At 44.5% G+C, this 18,058-nt stretch overlaps 1 protein-coding gene across 1 annotated transcript in view; it reads left to right on the top strand.

Annotated features, from left to right (window-relative positions):
* R3HCC1L (R3H domain and coiled-coil containing 1 like) overlaps positions 1 to 18,023 on the top strand; it is a 195,343-nt gene extending 177,320 nt beyond the window's left edge. The window contains exon 7 of the mRNA XM_081073876.1: positions 16,890 to 18,023. Coding sequence (XP_080930002.1) covers positions 16,890 to 16,954 — 65 coding nt within the window. The 3' untranslated portion in view covers positions 16,955 to 18,023. The remainder of the gene's footprint in view (positions 1 to 16,889) is intronic.
* Positions 18,024 to 18,058: the final 35 nt, after the last annotated feature.

Below are 18,058 nucleotides of genomic sequence, written 5' to 3'. Positions count from 1 at the left end.
AATTTCAGCACGATACCCTAGTGAGCTGCTGTAGCAACAAGAATGGCAGCTGAGCTGAACAGACCACAGGGCCTACCAACCACCATGACACTGTTTCCCAAATCCTGCAGCTCCATCTAGTACAAACTAATGCTGATGGTTCCCCCATGTTCATTTCTGAGGGTTTTCAGGAGGCTGATTTAAAAGATGACCAGGCTGATGTGGCACGGAGAGAGCAGAGAAGCAGGTGAGGCCCAGCCCTGATTTGCAAGCCCAGGAGCCTTTTGGATGGCAGGGACTCTGAAGGCTGATGAGCCAAGGTTTTAGAACTTGATTGCTACTTCCTGGCTGGGTGACCTTGGATGTGTCATTTAACTTCTCTTTTGGTTCTTTTATCAATACATGGGTATAAAAATCCCTTGTTTCTAATACCCAATAAGTGGGGATTAGAAATAATGAGTAGGAAAATTGGCTGTGTGCCACGAACCAAGCAGTTGCTCAGAAAGTGATAGATCTTGTGATAATCAGGACACACAAAAAAGTAAATCAATAATAGAGGAATTAAATTAGCTATAACTTACAGCTGACAGAATATTTTATAATCTGCTTTTGTTGTTCAGTAAAGGCAATATCAAAGAATTTCCCCAATTTATGAGAATTCTAAGTATGATACAGTAACCAGCTTCCAAGATGATGCCCAACGATACTTCTGCTCTTCATGACCAGAAGGGGATGTGTAGTCCCTTTCCACATTGTAGCAGGATTGCCCTGTGTGGTCAATAGAATGTGGAGAAATAATAAACGGTAAGTCACTTCTGAGATTAGGCCATAATATACATTGTGTTCACAGGCAAATGAATGAAATGTGATCCTTATCTCATACCATAGGCAGGAATGTACTCAAAATGGATCAAAGACCTGAATGTAAGAGCTAGAACTATAAAACTGTTAGAAGAAAACGTGGAAAATCTTTATGACCTCGGATTAGGCAATGGTTTCTTAGATACGACACCAAAAACACAAAGAACAAAAGAAAAAATAGGTAAAATTAATAACTTTTGTGCTTGAAGACCAAAGTCTTGATCAAGATGGTGAAAGAAAACCCCACAGAATGAGAGAAAATTTTTGCCAGTTACATTTGATGAGGGTTACAACTCAATAAAGAAAACAAATAACCCAGCTGAAAAATAAATGAAGGATCTGAATTGACATTTTTTCCAGAGAAAATATACACATAGGTCAATAAACACACGAAAAGATGCTCAACATCACTAGTAGTAAGAAAATGCAAGTCAAAACCACGAGATACCACTTCAGACCCACTAGGATGGCTATAAGGAGAAAGGTAAATAATAAGTGTTGGAGTGGATTTGGAGAAACTGGAACTCTTATATATTGCTGCTGGGAATGTCAGAACCCTTACATGTTGCTGCTGGGAATGTCAGAACCCTTACATATTGCTGCTGGGAATGTCAGAACCCTTACATATTGCTATTGGGAATGTCAGCTACCTTAAGAAATAATCTGGCAGTTTCTCAAAACGTTAAACATAACATTACCATGTGATTGAGCAAGTCCACTCATAGGTATATACCCAAGAGAAATAAAAACGTATGTCAACACAAAGATTTATGCATGAATGTTCATTATTCATCATAACCCAAAAGTGAAAACAATCCAAATGTCTATTAATGAACACTAAAAATATTCACATACCCTTTCCCAAATACCAACCAACTTAACAAAGAGAATATTACTCTTCTATGCAGTCCCCAGTGGAATTCCCCTCCCTCCTCTTAAAGGAAATTCTGAATTTTACGTTAATCATTCCCTTACTTTTCTTCCCATCTAGGGTTTTCTATGGCTTCTGTTGTTTGTTTGTTTGCCCATCGTGGCCAGCATGTTTGTGGTGGGCAGTGCTCTAGGCCAGACCAACCAGTCTCTGAGGGTTCTGAGTGAAAAATCCAGACGAGGACAGTATAATACCATCTGCCTCCTTCCATAATCACCTTAAGTAACATGGACTCTGGGTGTCATGGCTGTACCTTAGACCAAATGCCATTAGTCATGGACCATTGAAGATCAAAGGAACTTTAAATATCATCTAGGCCAGAGCTGGTAAACAGACAGCAGAATGCTTCCATTCTTGTGCTGATGCAGACATCACTAATCAATCATGGCATTCTTTCATATTGACCTGTCTTGATCCCTAGCCAGAGTTTCTTTGTTGTTAAATTCTAGCCATTTCTGATGATCTAACTCAACCTTTTCTACTCCAGAAATCCATACAGAACCATTCAACTCCCACTTATTATTCCACTTCCTGTTCTGAACTTACTTTTCTGGATCTCGTTGGCATGGCTTCCAAGAAGTAACTAGTAAGCCCCTGGAGGGCAGGGGTCTTAGCCTGATCTTATAGCCCTCAGAGTGACTAGCCCAACCTAGGGTATATTGGTGGTGCTTCATTAATAACCACTGACGGACTGATCTGCTGAAATCATGTTCAGCCAAGCCTTGAGGGGGTTTCCGGTGATTTGAAAACCAGAGGCCAACTACTCCAGGGCCATGCAGTGGAAGAAGCCACTAATTCACTCACAACATCCGTAGTTCTTGTCCCCAAACCATTTGCTACAGTCTACTTGAATTTCTTACTTCCCAAGTGTTCCTCATTTTCCAGACTGTGATCTTATGGCCCCTCTCCCTGCTTCTGGCCTGCGCTTTCCCCAACAGCCCTAGCCTGATTGCTGTAACTGGGACCCGTGCCCTGGAGCTCCCTTTGGCCAGGGCTTCCCTTTCTGCTCTGGGCAACCATCTCGTTTGGCCCAGTCTAACTCTCCTGGGCTGGGCTCCACGAAGTTTGCCTGGCAAACTGGACGTCAGGGAACTTTCCTCTCCATGATCCATTTACTTGTTCTAGAAAATGAAGTTAGCCTAATTTCCAGAAAGTTTTCCTTCAAAACTTCACTTCTTGTCCTGACTTTTAGGCGTCTAAGAAACAGCTACAGGGTGCAAGACAACTGAATAAAACTCCAACTATTAAATCAGTCACCTTGTTGTTTTGAAGGATTCTAGCATGGGGTGAAGTTGTGGGACCAGTAAGAGATGAATCCTAAAATATTGCACATTTCAGGGATCAATGACAGTTTAAAGTAAGTTGTCTAATGACTGTTTTTAAGTTTGTGTCAGCTGCGGACAGCCAGCTATCGACTGGACCACCTCTGTCACTTTCCCGTGGTCTCTCACCGTCCAACAAACTAGTACAGACTTATTCATGTAGTGGCGGGGTCCTAGGAGCAGCAACAGGGCAAGCCCCACTATGCAAGTACTTTTTAACTCTCTGTGTCCATTTGCTACTGTCCAATCAGCCAAGGAAAGTCACACGGCCAAACCCAGTACCAGTGTAGGAGGCCACTTCCAAAGGGAGGAGAGACAGGTGACAATTTGTTAACTGAGCAAAAGGAAGCAAGAAGGGGAGAATATGTCTTTTGCAACCAGCGTCCCAGCACTGATGGCCTCAGCGATGGGGGCATCTGAAGACCTCTTCTTTCTTGCCCCTGTCCAATGCCAGGCTTTGCTGTCTGAGGATTCACTGGTTACCAAAACTCTTTTCCACACTTTCAGACATGATTTTTTTAAACAAGTTTTGAAGTGCTAGGTGAAAGATACAACTCTAGGTCGGCCACACAGTGGGCTTAATCCAGACAGCTCCCATATGATATAAAATCCCAGAAAGCCTATGGACGTGGCCCAAAGCACAGTGCTCAGGTGGGCACATATATCTGAACAGTCACACTCTTCATTCACTGGAATAGAGGCCCGAAGTGAATTCTGGTTGAGAACAAAGGAGGAGCAGGTCAGGTCACCCCAACAGAGCTTCTTCCATTCTGGCATAAGAGGCTCCTGCTTTGAAGGCTGTTGGAAGCTGCATGGAGTCAAGTCAAAGACCAGAAATTAAAAATAAAAATGTTGTTTTTCAGTTCAGTGGAAAAGGACTCAGATGAAAGGAGGGAGCGTGAAGAGCACAGAGCACCCACTGCTTACAGCCCCCGAACCGGGCAGGAACCAGTCCAGTGCAGACTTGGGCTGTGCCTCCACATTTCAAAAGCCTGAGTCAGACCCTGATCTTTCAGCTGCCTGTTGACTTCCTGAAGCCTAATGACGGCCCAGGGACCAACACGTCCCTCTGGGTAATACACAGAGGCCTGCACACAGCCCTGATGACCCCTCTTTCCACACACGGTGTGAAACCTGAGACGGATGCACAACAGGAAAGGGTTGTTCAGCCCCAAACACATCACCTGACTCAGAGCCAGCCTGACGTAGCCGGAATTTCCGATTTCACCTTAACCCACCCTCCACATGTTCACAAACTCAGTGCCCTCTTTATCCCCAAGTGAAAGGGGACGGTTGTCCTGCTGGGTGCCCAGGATGCCAGCATGTTTACTCTTCTTTGTGGGGAGTACTTCTGGGCCTGTCCTCTTTCCTCACAAAGTATCTAGGACAAAGCTCCCCTTACAGGTCAAGGAATGGCTGTGGATCCTGCTCTAGTTCCATTTTCTTCCCCCAGGATAAACAGCTTTGCTTTCAGCTTGATGAATTCCTTCCTTATTCTTATTTATCTAAGAAGCTATTTTTAATTGACCTGACATCTCAGGATCTATTGATAAAAGCACTATTAGACGTGTCCTGGGTGCGTGTAACTCGCTGTGAACTCGCTGTTCTGTTGAGGCCTTGGCAGAGACTGGATTCAAACTCAGATTTTTGGCTTTGATTCATCCCCAGACTTTTTCCTTTATGCAATCCTGTGTCCCCTAAGAAAGAGATAGAGGACGAAGAGGGTATGGGGAATGGAAGGGAAATGGAGTTGATCAATCTTCTCTCGTTGCGAGCAACAGGAACTGAATCTAGCTAGCTTGGATGGCAGAGAGTTTGATTGGCGGGGCACTAGCTGGCCTTCAGAATCCAGTGGGATGGAGGGAGAACAGGGCTTGGGAAAGGACCTCAGAGTGCTCTGGGTCCGGGCAGGAGAAACTAATTAATAGCTTCCTGGGGCTCTGCCCCTGGAATAAATTTGCTCCAATGATTTTCCTGTCACTCTGCAATTGTTGGAGTCCCAGGAGAGAGCCTGACTGGTTGTACTGGGCCCACATGTGTACCCCTAAGCCCGGAGAGAGAAGAGATGGCACACAAAGGGGGAAAGACATCCAACTCTCCAAATGCTGTTAGAAAATGAAGAAGAAATGAATGCTGAGTGCCCGCAGAGCAAGTTACTACTATGCCATAACTTGCTAGGTGTTGGGGATTAAGATTCTGACCATGCAAGCTGTGAGCTACATACAGATACAGGGAGGCATTGTTATAATTTTCCTTATTATCAAATGAGGCCAGGCTGCTCGAGATAAGCAGATGGAGGCAGGAAAAGCAGCTGCAAACGACAGTAACAGAGTGGAGGTTTGAGGAATGGAGGATGGGAGCCTGGAGGGTACAATCACTTGGACTTTCAGATTCTCCTCAACTTCAAACATTGTGAATAGATGAGTCTCCTCTGGATTCTGTCACACATCTCCAGGCCAAATGGCTCACGAGTAGACTTACAAATTCCACCAGTAATTTTAAAAGCCCTGGTTTAAGCATCATCTCCTGTACTGAGAACCCGACTGCTAAACCCTTCCTAGCAAGTAAGCCCCTTGAGGCTGAGCACTAACAAAGCTGGGTTGCCTCCAAGCTTCCCTTCTTGGCCTTTCATGGGTTGGCATCACACAAGGATAGAACCTGATGAAACGCATTCCCTTCCACTGCCCGCCTTTATCTCGTTGGCTGTCCTTCCTGCAGCTGTGCTCCGCGATGAGCATTTCAATCGTCGCTTACTGATAGCTCCATCTCCCGCTACTCCAGGAAGATGTGAATTCCTGTCCTCGCTCACATGCCCCACTTCAAGCCATCTGCATGCACTACAGGGCACTTGCCACCTGACATCTTGATGTTCAAAGCAATTCAAAACCTCTGAATCTCACTGTTTGTGCTATTTATGCCCCCGGAGCATGAAACAAAGACCAGCCCTCTTCATCTCTTCATTCTCAATGTTTCATGCAGGTTCCATGGACCTGGACTGTCACAATATGGGCGTAGCCTCATATTGTCCTTTGTCTAACTTCTCATTATCTTCCTCATCCTTGATCGTCGAGATTATGCCAGAACTTCTCTTCTGAGAACCTGATTCCTACTCATACCTTTATTGCTTATTTACTTCCTAGAGGCTTCTTGAGGTTTTTCACTGTTTTATTTTCTCTTGCATCCCTAGTACCTAGCACAGAGCCTGCACCATCGTAGGTGCTCAATAAATGCTTGTGAAATGAATGAACGCCTGCACGTATGAGCCCTCCAATGCTCCTGTAACATGTAGTTACCCCCGTCGAGACTTCGCTTTATTAAAAAGCAGCATTTCTGATAAGACTTCTGTTAACCTGGTCTCCTCACTTTGGGAATAGAATTCTTCTTTGCTACAGTCACTTGGGGGACCCTCCAGGACAGATTTATAATGATATCCAGTAAGGTTTTTACTGCAGGACTTCTCAAAACAACAGAGAAACTTGTTTGAGACTGTCTGAACCTACACGATGGAATGAGAACTACCGTCAGTTGACTGTGACGTTAACGCAAGCATAATTATACATTGTGAACCGCAGATACGCAGTGGGATTCTGGTATTAATTTCCAATCACTCCTCACCGAGGATTGGTGAAAATCCTCAGCCAAGTGTGTGGTTCAGGAAGTGTCTCCATTACCCCCTGGTTTGGATTTGTCGTCTGTGTGCCACGGATCCTCTTATTCCAGCTTCCAGGCGATTCCTTCCTGCCGCAGACTGGTCGGTCCTGGGAGGCTCCGCTCCTTGTACGAGATTCCTCATGTCAGGATGTGTGGATTGCAGAGACTTCTTATGTCCTGTTGCCAACTCTACACAATTCAGATTTTAAATTAAAAAGGGGAATGATTTAGATAAAGGTTCACAGAATATCAGTGTTAGAAGAGACATCCAACATTACTGAGCCAGTAATAGATAGAATAGATAGAAATGACCCAGTTTTCTATCTCTGGTACCAGGCAAATCAACGCTGTGTCCAGGTTTCACGGGAAAAAATATAGTGACCATTTGGTGATTTGGCCACAGGCAAGGGATGAGGGGTGGTGTGGCATATGCCACATACTTATTTGCCTCCTTGCAGAAAGGCAGGAATGTCATATGGATGAAGGGAAGGCAGGATTTAAGTTGAAAACAGCATGGTATTTTAAAACTGGAGCCCTAGTGACAGGAACAGTGTTCTTTTACTCAATATCAATTGATACTCAAAATCACTTTCGATCTAACAAAGCTAGTAGTCAAGTGAAAAATTGCATCATGAATGCCTGGTCATGACCTGGCTGGTATGTGGCAAAATTTAAAAATTTAATTAAAAAATTGTAATTTAAAGAAAAGGAGATAACACTGTGATAACACATAAATAAAGACATGCATATATAACAGAGGGTCACAAAGTAAATTATTAAATGAGATCATACTACTTGTAAGTTACCTGGCCCTCTGAATTTTGATGCTAGAATAAAACACAAAATTCCTAATTTTAAAATTCCAAATCTAAAACTGAAATGTCTAATTATAGGGACTAAGTAAATGAAGGTTTATAAACCTAATGGACTATTATGTACCTATTCAATATTATGATTATTATGAATTGAGGGTTTAGAGCAACATGAGAAAATACTTGTTATGACTTCAAGTGAAACCACAGTTTTATAAACTCAGGGTGATCACAACCAGGAAAAAAAAGTGCTTCATTGGAAAAAGGCTTCTTTGTGTCTTTCTGGAGTAGGAAAGGGTTAAAGTTATGTATTACATGTGGTTATGTCAATATAGCTCTCTCCGTGTTTTTATCTATCAGGCATCAAAATATTAACAGTGTTTGTGCTCAAGAGCTGTAATCATGGGTGATTTTTTTTCTTTTGTTAGTTTTATTGCATCAGTTTTTCCTGTTTAATGTAACAATATCAGAAAAGAAATAAACAAAAGTAAAATAAAATGAAAACACTTATAATTCCATCCTGGATAGGTAACATTTTGGTGTTTTCTTTCCAGACATTTTAATATGTAGGTAGATGTGTGAGTACATTTGTTTGATAAAGTTAGGACCATACTGTGTGTCTGGTGAATACTTATCACCATAGACTTTGCCGTGGCTGGTGCCATCCTGGCCCTGGGGAAGCTTACTCTCTCCTCCCGGGCGGAAGTTCACGGGCAGTTAGATCATAGTAGTCTGTAACTCAACCAAGTCTGTATGTTGCATCTATAAGAAGACATCAAATGTAAAAGCAAACTAAGGTGCAACCGTCTCAGTTTTCGCAGAGGCAGCCCTTCCCTGTAATCTGATGAGCTCTTTGCTTTTGTCCTAGAAACAACAGTGAAGGGCAGGACGGCTCATCGAACCTCTTGCCCTCTGCCAAATGGGGTGTGGACAGGAAAATGTCAAGTGGTTCTGCTGAAAGCACTTGGCGAAGAACAGCAGGCCCGGGGAGAAGGGGAGGGGTGCCCGCCAGGGCTCCGCCGCCTCCTGGTGCCCAGACATCGGCACTGACATTTGCCACTCTCTCCATGCCTGAGTTGTGCGCCCACGCATGGGAGGGAGGCCAGGCCCCAGCGCTCCCTGGGGCTTCTGTAACTAAGTACCGCAAATTGGGTGGCTTAAAACAACAGAAATCGATTCTCTTAGTTAGGGAGGCAGGAAGGCTGTGGGTATGACTGTGCTCCTTCGAAGGACGCTGGGGGAGGAGCCTTCCATGCCTCTCCCCGCATCTGGGAGCCCCAGGTGTTTCTTGGCTTGTGGCAGCATAACTCAGATGTCTGCCTCCATCTTCACGGGGTGCTCTCGTGGGTATGTGGGGGGTGACTTTTCCTCTTATAAGGACACCAGGCATTGGGTTAGGACCCACCCTAATGACAATGACCTCATTTTAATTTGATGACGTCTGCAAAGACCATATGTCCCAATAAGGTCACATTCAAGGATAGTGGGTGTAGGAACATGAACATATCTTTTATGGGGGGGCAACTGAATCAGCCCTCTTTCACTATTTCAGATGTATCTGGAGGGAGTGACTAAATAGGACAGAGTAAATATCTAAAAAGCCTACACCTCTGCCTCCTAACACACCTCTGTCACACTCAGAAAATCCTTTTGGGGGTCTTCATGACAATGATAGCTTTGTTAACGTCGTGTAACTCCACTGGGCGCTGGTGTTCTCATTTATTAAATGAGCTACAGCAGCGACTTTCCTGGTGCTGGCCTTGACATCCTGGTGGGAACTAAGTGTCCTCCTGACGACTGACCGAGGAGAGCCAACCTCTTCCTTGGTTCCTACAGGTGAGTCACACACCATGACTTTCCTCCTCACAGACAGCTGAAGGCTACTTGCCAGTAACCCACACACATTTGGTATTCATAAACTAAACTTAGTGTTTGCACGGTTTACTGAGGACTCAACTCTGTTATTCCACACCTAATTTACATAGGTCGAATTTCTCCAATTTTTGGAAGGATGCTTTTTAGTTAGTTCTTCAGCCGTTGTTATGAACTATTGCGGTTTTCAATCGTTGTTACTCATACTTTTTATTTATAAAGAGAGGTTTTGTGCCCTCATTATCCATTTTAGTCTGATGAGCGGTATTTTTGGCCTATAAAATAGTCCACTACCTACACGTTACATGTAAGTGAATTGTTGTTCAGGAAGTAATCACTCATGTACCCCTATTGCTAAAGGAGATATAGACATAATTCTTTATAGTTTGCTTGTATGGCAGAGCAGTCAGCCATCCCAATTTGCCCAGGACTGAGGGTTTTGCCAGAATGTGGCATTTTCTGTGTTAAAACTGGGAAAATCCTGCGCAACTTGGTCTGACTGGGCAACCTACTGTTTAGGGGCTCTTCATCGGTGGCTTGCATGCCTGTGGATGTGTGCTATTCTAATAACTTTTGTCTTACAATTAAGGTTAGTATAATAAAATTAGGGTGATTTTTGAGACCAAATGGCATTCATTCATAACGTCAAATCAAGTGTATAGTGTAAGATTCTTCTCTTTTAACGTAAGTAGAAAGTGGGTTATGTATGTTACATATTCAACAAGTTCAATGCGACATACTCATTTGGTTCCTCTGCAAGTCTCTCCTCCTTCCCCTAAACCCTATCCCCCGAATTACCAACCTGAGGAGAGACGTGGAATAGACATGATGTTGGTGTTGTTTGGTATAGACAAAAAAAGTTTTGGAATCCCTGGTTAAAGGGCATATTAAAATGTTGCTGCCCCCTCCAACCTCCCGAAACCTTGACTTAGTTTAAGATTCCAAACAAATGGACTGAGAATCACAGCCCCATGAAGCATCCTGGAGGTCCTTACTGGGAATTAGCTAAAGGGTAGGTAGTTCTCCTACTTTAGGAAGAGTTTCATATTGATAGATGCTCCTTTGGGTAGCATTCAACATGGATTCTCTTATTTGGCTCTCTCTGTTTTACTGGGGGAGGGGGGGAAGGGAGGCGAGAGAGCTGCCATTTACTCCCATTTTTATCTTCAGCGTGTCAGAACTCAGACTAGGGGCTTTTTGCTTTTGACCTAATTTAATTTAGTCTTCACAACAACTCTATAAAGTGTGACTGACCCCACTTTGTACATCAGGAGACTGAGTTGAAATTTAAACCTGGCCAGCGTTTTGGCCTGATTTTGCTCAAACCCTGGTCTCCCCACCACACCCTCAGCCTCTGAGGTGCCAAAGAACCCAGCACTCCACTCACCTGAACAAACGTTGCTTTCAAATTGTGAAAGGGGCAAAAACCTTAAAAAAACACACACACACACACAACAAAAAACAAAAAAACCCTCAAACAAACAAACAAGAGGTTGACAATTTAAAAATAAAACCAACACATATTCAGCCTGGAACAGAAGCTCCTCATGGGTCCATCTTTAGAACTCAACGCCCTCAAGTTAGCCCCATCCTGGGCCACCTCTCCCTATTGTTCAGGTTGCATTTAGGACTCCACTGACTAATGGGCACCGTAAAGGTGGCTGAGCCATCAGTGGGAGGCATAGCATCTCCTTTTGAGTCCTGATCCGGTAAAAACAAACATTCTTCTGCCTTAGCTTTCCAGAGGAGTTGTCCTTAAGAGGAGGTAGGCGACCGTGTTGTGACCTGATTCCTGCTCAGCCATTGGTTTTTCTGTCCCCTTGGCAGGGGACAGACATTCAGCATTCCAGACAGGGTTAGCGGTGGGGCTCCTATTTATTTTACTGCTAATCCCACTTACGTGAAATTAATTACTCTGCTATTATAGCTCTCCTTGCTTCCTGCCCTGATGGGCGCCTATAATTTACACCTGACTGCTCCATTATGCTCCTGCTTCCTGGGCCAAGGGTAGGGAGCTGGGGCTTGGGTGACTCACATTAGGAGGTCGTTTCTCCAGAAGAGAGGTTTTCTCGTTACAGACTGAGCAGGGTTACGATAAACGCAGTCATGGTGTTCTTTTTGTTTTTGTTTTTTATCCTAAAAACTAGTTCCCCTTTAGGCCAATCCTTTCCAAGGAAGTTTGTTTACTATTATTAAACTTCTTCCCAACTCCAAATGTGGGCTGCTCCAGTTTATACAGCGTGCAGATGAGTCTCTGACTTCTGTAGGGGAAACCCAGCCCCTGGATTCTTACCTCCATTCTTGATGAAATGCTCTGCACAGTCCCAAAGCTGGTGATCACAGAGGAAGCATGTGGGCTGCTCTTGGAATAAATGGCTCTCGGGGCCATTACTTACAAGGTTTTACAAACATCTCTAACAAAAAGCAGGGGCTGTGGGTAAAGCTTCCCCGGTCCAGGTCCCATGGCCAGGGTCTCTCTCCTTCCCTGTGACAGGGGTGAACAAGAAGCTATTGGCAGCAAGGGCTCTCCTCCAGAGACCAGAAGGAGCCATGCTGGTCTCCTGCTCACACTTCCACATTGAGCTCTTGGCCAGGACAGACCATGGGATGTGACGGTTTAAAGATCTGGTTCTAGCCTCCTGGAGACAATGTCCCATCCCTAACTCACTTCCATCTCTGAAGAGCACATTTGGGTTTCCTTGAGAGAGAGCCAAGGGGCGTGGAGGGCAGCCCCAAAGCTCACCTCTTCCAACACTGTGCATTGACCACTTAAACAAGACAAGGGATTGGACACACTCCAACTTGTGTAAAACCCCCAACACCTTCTCAACCTCCACATTGGCTGTCCAATGAAGCCCGCCTTTAGCCAGGCTTCAGGCTCTCAGTAGCGTGAGCCTTTTGTCCTGCTTGTGTCCCGCCACTGCATTCCACAAATCCTCTTCCCATCCAAATGTGTGCTTTTGAGCTCTCTGCCCATACCCACCTCCCTGCCTTTGCCACATGACACCGTGGAGTAACTATTATAGGTGTGGGGACAGAGCCCCAGAAAGCAGTTTCCAGGCGCTCGGCCACATGTGGAGAGGTGCTGGCTCAGATAGTGGATGGCCGTCAGCTGTGGCTGGTTGGCCATCAGCTGTAGCCATTAAGCCATTGGTCACTGATATAACTGCCGCGGCTACAGAGGGGAGCCGAGGAGAGTGAAGGAGGAGACTGGAGGAGAGTAAGGAGAGTCGAGGAGAGTTGGTCGGTTGGCAGCAAAGCGGACAGCAGGTCGCAAGTCGTGTAAACCTAGCCTCCAGTGAGACCATAGTGGTATGACTTCCCTACCTATGGCTCCGTGGGTGTTCCTTTTTGGCCTCACCATGTCCTGCATTCTTATGTGGGCAGCGGGACCAGAGACTCCGCATGACACAATAATAGAACCAGTTGTCTACTAGTTTGATCCAGGGTATAGCTTCTTGCTTAGAACATGATTTTTGGTGTCAGAAAGACCTCAGTTCAAATCCTGACTGTGTCAGCTCCCAGCTCTGTGACCTTAGGCAAGCTATTGAACCTCGTTGGGCTTGTTTCCTCATCTGTGAAAACAGACACTTAGTGTACATGGCTCCTGGGCTGGTTGTGGAGTTAAGTGAAGTAATGCAGTGAAACGCTTGGTTAGTGTCGTGCTTGGCACAGAGTCAGGACTCAGTAAACAGCAGCTGTTATTCTTATCATCTGATTCTTTTTTTGGGCCAGTGCCTAGGTATCTCTGCTGTAGCAAGACTCAACAAATAGCAAATTAATGCAGATGCTCCTTCTAGGGGAGGCGTCCTCGAGAGAATGTTGAAGTGAGTTATGGAAATCCAACAAGGAGAGCAGTTGGGGCTTAACCCAATCCTATTTCTCCCAACTTTTCAACAGCCTGCAGACAGTCTTCAGCGGATTCTCCAGATACCACAGAGCTTTTCTCAAAGGCAGGTGAAGAGCGACTGTGCACAACTCTGAAAACCTGTGCTTGTCACCTGACCTTGAACGTAACAAACAGCCCCTGAGGAAGGGAGCTCCAATTACAGTCATGAAGTTGGAGGAGCTCTTTCGAGGTGGATTGATTTATTGGGCCAGAAATACAGCTCACCAGCCCACACACAGATTCTGCCTTTGGCACACTGCCCCACCCCCTCCTTCTCTCTTGCCCTGATATATTGATCTGTGTAGGGGTGAGGGGGTGTAGTTGATTGCAGAGGAATATGTAGGTGCTGTTGTTCTAGGATGGAAGCTCCTACCTTGGGGGCCTTCTCTCTGAGTGATCTTTATGTGGTGACTTGAATTGAATTCCTCTGCTTCATGTGGGCCCAGAATGTCCCACAGTGCATCTCACTCTGTCTGAACCCTCTGTTTCTGAGTGTGGTAACATGTCACTTTGTAAGGAAGGAAGAAAACTTGTCTTTGTTGCATGCCTCATGCCAGGCAAAACATCACTATCTGTGTTTGCCAAAAGCAAGTGAGACTCAGAAGAGTTAAGGAACTTTCTCAAGGTGAAATGGCACTAGAGCCAAGATACAAACCCAAGTGTGTCTGACTGATGACCTCAGTGATGACTGACTCCAGGCTTAGCCCTGCTAAGCCATCAGGGGAGAGGTATGCAGATCACAGGGTCATTTTAAATGTAAATACTTTGAAATCTAGGGGCACAAATTCAGTTCACACCATCAGATATATTTTGTACCCACCATGTGCATGTTTGGCCTTCTCTGTTATTATCTATTCCTATGTAACAAATTACCACAAATTTATCAGCTTCAAATAACACATATTTATTATCTCATAGTTTCCATATGTCAGGAGGCCAGGCAGGTGTAGCTGGATCCTCTGCTTAGGGTCTCAGAAGACTGCAGTTGAAGGGTTGGCCAGCGCTGCCCTCTCACCTGGAGGCCCGACGGGGAAAGGGTGCGTCTCCCTGCTCACATGGCTCCTGGCAGCATTCAGTTCCTTGAGGCTGTAGGACTAAGAGCTTCAGGTGTTTGCAGGCTGTTGGCTGGAAGTTGCTCTAAGATCCTAGAGGCTGTGATGGTTACTGGCCGTGTGGGGATTCCCAATGTGGCCAGCTTCTTGCTCACAGCCAGCCAGGGGGAGAGAGACTCCTGCAAGATGGGTCCCACCGTCTTCTGGGATATAACCACACACCTCCCATCACATCTTTCCTATTCTATTGGTTAGAAGCAAGTCACAGGAAGGGGCAAGGGGTCAACAAGGGTGTGAACACCAGGAAGCAGGGGTTGTGGACGCAGGGCACCTTGAAGTTCTACCCCCCACACCCCTCCTGGCCCTCCCTCTTTCTTCTCCTTTCTTACCCTCCTCTTTCATTTCCCCATCCTAGTCTAGACTCAGGCCCAGGGCTTCGCCAGGAAATGAGCCTTACAGGAATGATGTTAACAAGTAATACCACTTTGTGCCAGGCACCACACTAGTGTTCTTCTTACCTTTCTACTGAAGTGTCATAGATATGCAGGCACGGCAACATCCCAAGGATAGGGCTGGGTGAATTTCTCAGAGACTGACCGTACCTGAGTACCCACCACACAGATCAAACCTCAGGCTATTACTGGCACCCGACATCCTTCCTCAGGCTCCCTTCCAGCCCTGAACCCCTTCAAGGTGAATCTCTGACAGCATAGATTACTTTCGCTTGTTTTTGTACATTTTATAAATGGAATCCTACAGCCTGTATTATTTTGTGCCTGGGTTTCTTGACTCAACATACCAGTGTGGCCTGTGATTCTAGGTTGGTCATTCTCACTACTGAATAGGATTCCATTGTGTGATGACACCACATTTACTTCTCTATTCTACTGCTGACGGGCATTTGGGTAGTACTGCTATGAGCAGGCTAACATGCCTTTTGTTGAACACATAGACGCACATCTGTTGGATATCTACTTGGAGTGGAACTGCTGCGCTGTAGAGCACACATGTTTTGCTGAGCTGTGTTTATCCATGCAATCCTCACATCCCCTGTGTGAGGAAGGCGTCATCAGCTCCTGTGTGCACGGCAGCTTTGGAGCCAGACCTGCGCTTCCTGCACAGGTCCCGAAAGACACACAGGAGGAAAAGCTCACTGGCACAGTGGGGAAAGTGTAGGTCTGCTCCAGTGCTTTTTCACTATTGACCACCCTCTTTATTACTGTTTCTTAAGAGACCCATTGTTTTGGAAGATTACTGCATACCAAGTCACCAGGCAAATATCATTTGCTCAGTATCATTTAATTCATTTTCTAATTCCTTTATTTGTCAAAGTCATATCTAACCAGTTATAGTGCTGTTGATCAGACAACCTGTATAATAGAACTGATGTAATTTCAGATAAAACCGAGGCAAGTCCAGGTTTGGGTTCATCTCTGTAGCCTCCTTACTAGAACACAAGGTTTCTGTTGGGCTGTTGAAACATGGATAATATGCTGCCCTTCCCCTTTGTGATGTCAAGGGAACTTTAGGTGATGGAGAACCCCATCCCTCCACCAAAGAAATCTAAGACCCAGACCACGTCTGAAATCCTCTGAATTATGATCAATATATTAATGCATAAGTAATATTTGGACCAGAATTAGACCATCATTTTAAACACAGCTTCAAAGCCCTATCCATTTCCTTTGGGCTTGTTCTTAAACTAAGATAGGCTATATAAGGGTAATAAGGAACATTTTCCAAACTGCCACCAAGTGGTAAGAGAGACTTCAGGCTACTGTTAAGATTTGTCTCTGTTTCTGTTCTTCATCTCAGTCCCTTTCTCTCTCTTTCTCTCTAATCATATGTGTGTGTGTGTGTGTGTGTGTATGTATGTATGTATATATATATATATAATATCTCTAATATATATAAATATATATGTACATATATATTAGAGAGAGAAAAGTTTCTACTTTTTATCTCTGTGAACAAAATTGGAGTTCCACTTGTATCTTCCTTTTTATTAGCATTTTCCCATGTAATTTAAAAAAATAATTTCAAAAGTAGTTTGTTAAAAATTGCCTTTTGATATGCCGTCACACGATTAATTTAACTAATTCTCTATTTTGGGATATTTAAGCTGTTTCCAATATTTTGCCATTGCAAATCACACTGAACGAATATGCTTGTACCTAAATCCTGCGGGAAAGCTCTGATATCTTAGGCTATATGACAAGATGTTGAATAACCCACCAAGTGAGTTGGCTTTTGAATATTGTCTTCTGAATCTCCTTGTCAAATACAAATTTATGCCGCTCTCAATAGCGTATGAGAGTGACTTTTTCTGTCTATCCTGGTCATTTTCTGTTATCAATAATTTTTCTCAGTTATATAGGTAAAACACGATAGTTTGGTTTTAACTGTATGTAATTGATTCCTGGTGAGGTTAAATATTTTTTCAGGTTTGCTGTCCATTTGTGTTTCTCATTTTGCATGGTGTGTCACTTCTCATTTTATACGTTCTCCCCTTCCCCACAGAATGCCACCCTGTGCTCGGGCAAGTCTCTGTCCCCGCTGCTTCTGGGCTTCTACCACGGCAGTAATAGCAGTTCCTCCAGAACAACTCAGCATTGTCACATGCTTTGCGAACAGAACATGTGTCAGGAACACGCACAGGCGTAAGGCCTGCAGGCGGCTCGGCTGGCCACATTTGTCGTTCCCCCAACCAGGATGCTCGAATGCCTCCCAGAGCTGTAAACCTCGCATCTCACCCAGATTCTGGACATCGTCGCCCACGGATCCTTAGGGCAGACAGGGCTGGCTGTGTCACCTAACGACTTAACCAGGTAAAGTTCACGTGCACTTTGGGTTTTCACATGATTGTGCCGCAGAGGAATCGTTCCCCACTGCTCTGGGGAGATGGGCAACGGTAAATCAGGTAACAACAAGGTGCTGACTTATTTATCCTCATAAGAGATTTACATTCTGGTCAGCAAGGGACCCCTTGCTCGATTCATGGTCAATTAGAGTTATCACTTTAGGGAAGTGATGAATCTCCCTTGCTCAGCTGGATGGCCTGTGCTGGGGCTTGGAAGAGACAAGGCACCCCATAGGGCTGAGGCCCAATCATGTATCTTGGTCTGAACCAAATGGATCTTCCAGAGACGTGAGGCAGAGACAGGAAGTCACCAAACAGTGGGAAATTCTTCCTCTCGGTGCTAAAACTGCTCTTTGGCCTTTCCCTGGCCTCCTCTGAGTTCCTTCTCTGGTAGACAGGATGGTGAGTCATTCAAGTAGATGTGATAAAAAGAGGAGCTTTCTGGGCTTTGGCTGATGCTAATTAGCAATCAAGGCCAAGGCCGAATTCAGGGTCCCATAATAAATTGTGGTAGATCCTTACCAGAGAATACTAGGCAGCTGTTAGAAATCATGTTTTCAAAGAATTTTTATAACACTGAAAAAAGCTCATGACTTGAAGTAAAATGAAAGATAGAAAACTCATGTAGAATATAGCATGTGATCCAAATTATATAAAAGACTAGCTAAAAACGTTGTAAAATGGTAAGTAACCATGATTATCTCTGCAGTTAAGATAATGTTTGAGTTTTATGTTTTTTCTTATTATTGTATTTTTTAAATTTCCTAAATTAAGCATCTGTGACTTTTATTTACAAAAAAAAAAAAAAAAAAGCCACTGAAAACCCAAT

This window comes from Rhinolophus hipposideros, assembly GCF_964194185.1.
Source record: "Rhinolophus hipposideros genome assembly, chromosome: 15".
Taxonomy (NCBI): domain Eukaryota; kingdom Metazoa; phylum Chordata; class Mammalia; order Chiroptera; family Rhinolophidae; genus Rhinolophus; species Rhinolophus hipposideros.
The sequence above is the reverse complement of the archived record's forward strand: the minus strand, read 5'-3'. Positions and strand labels throughout refer to the sequence as shown.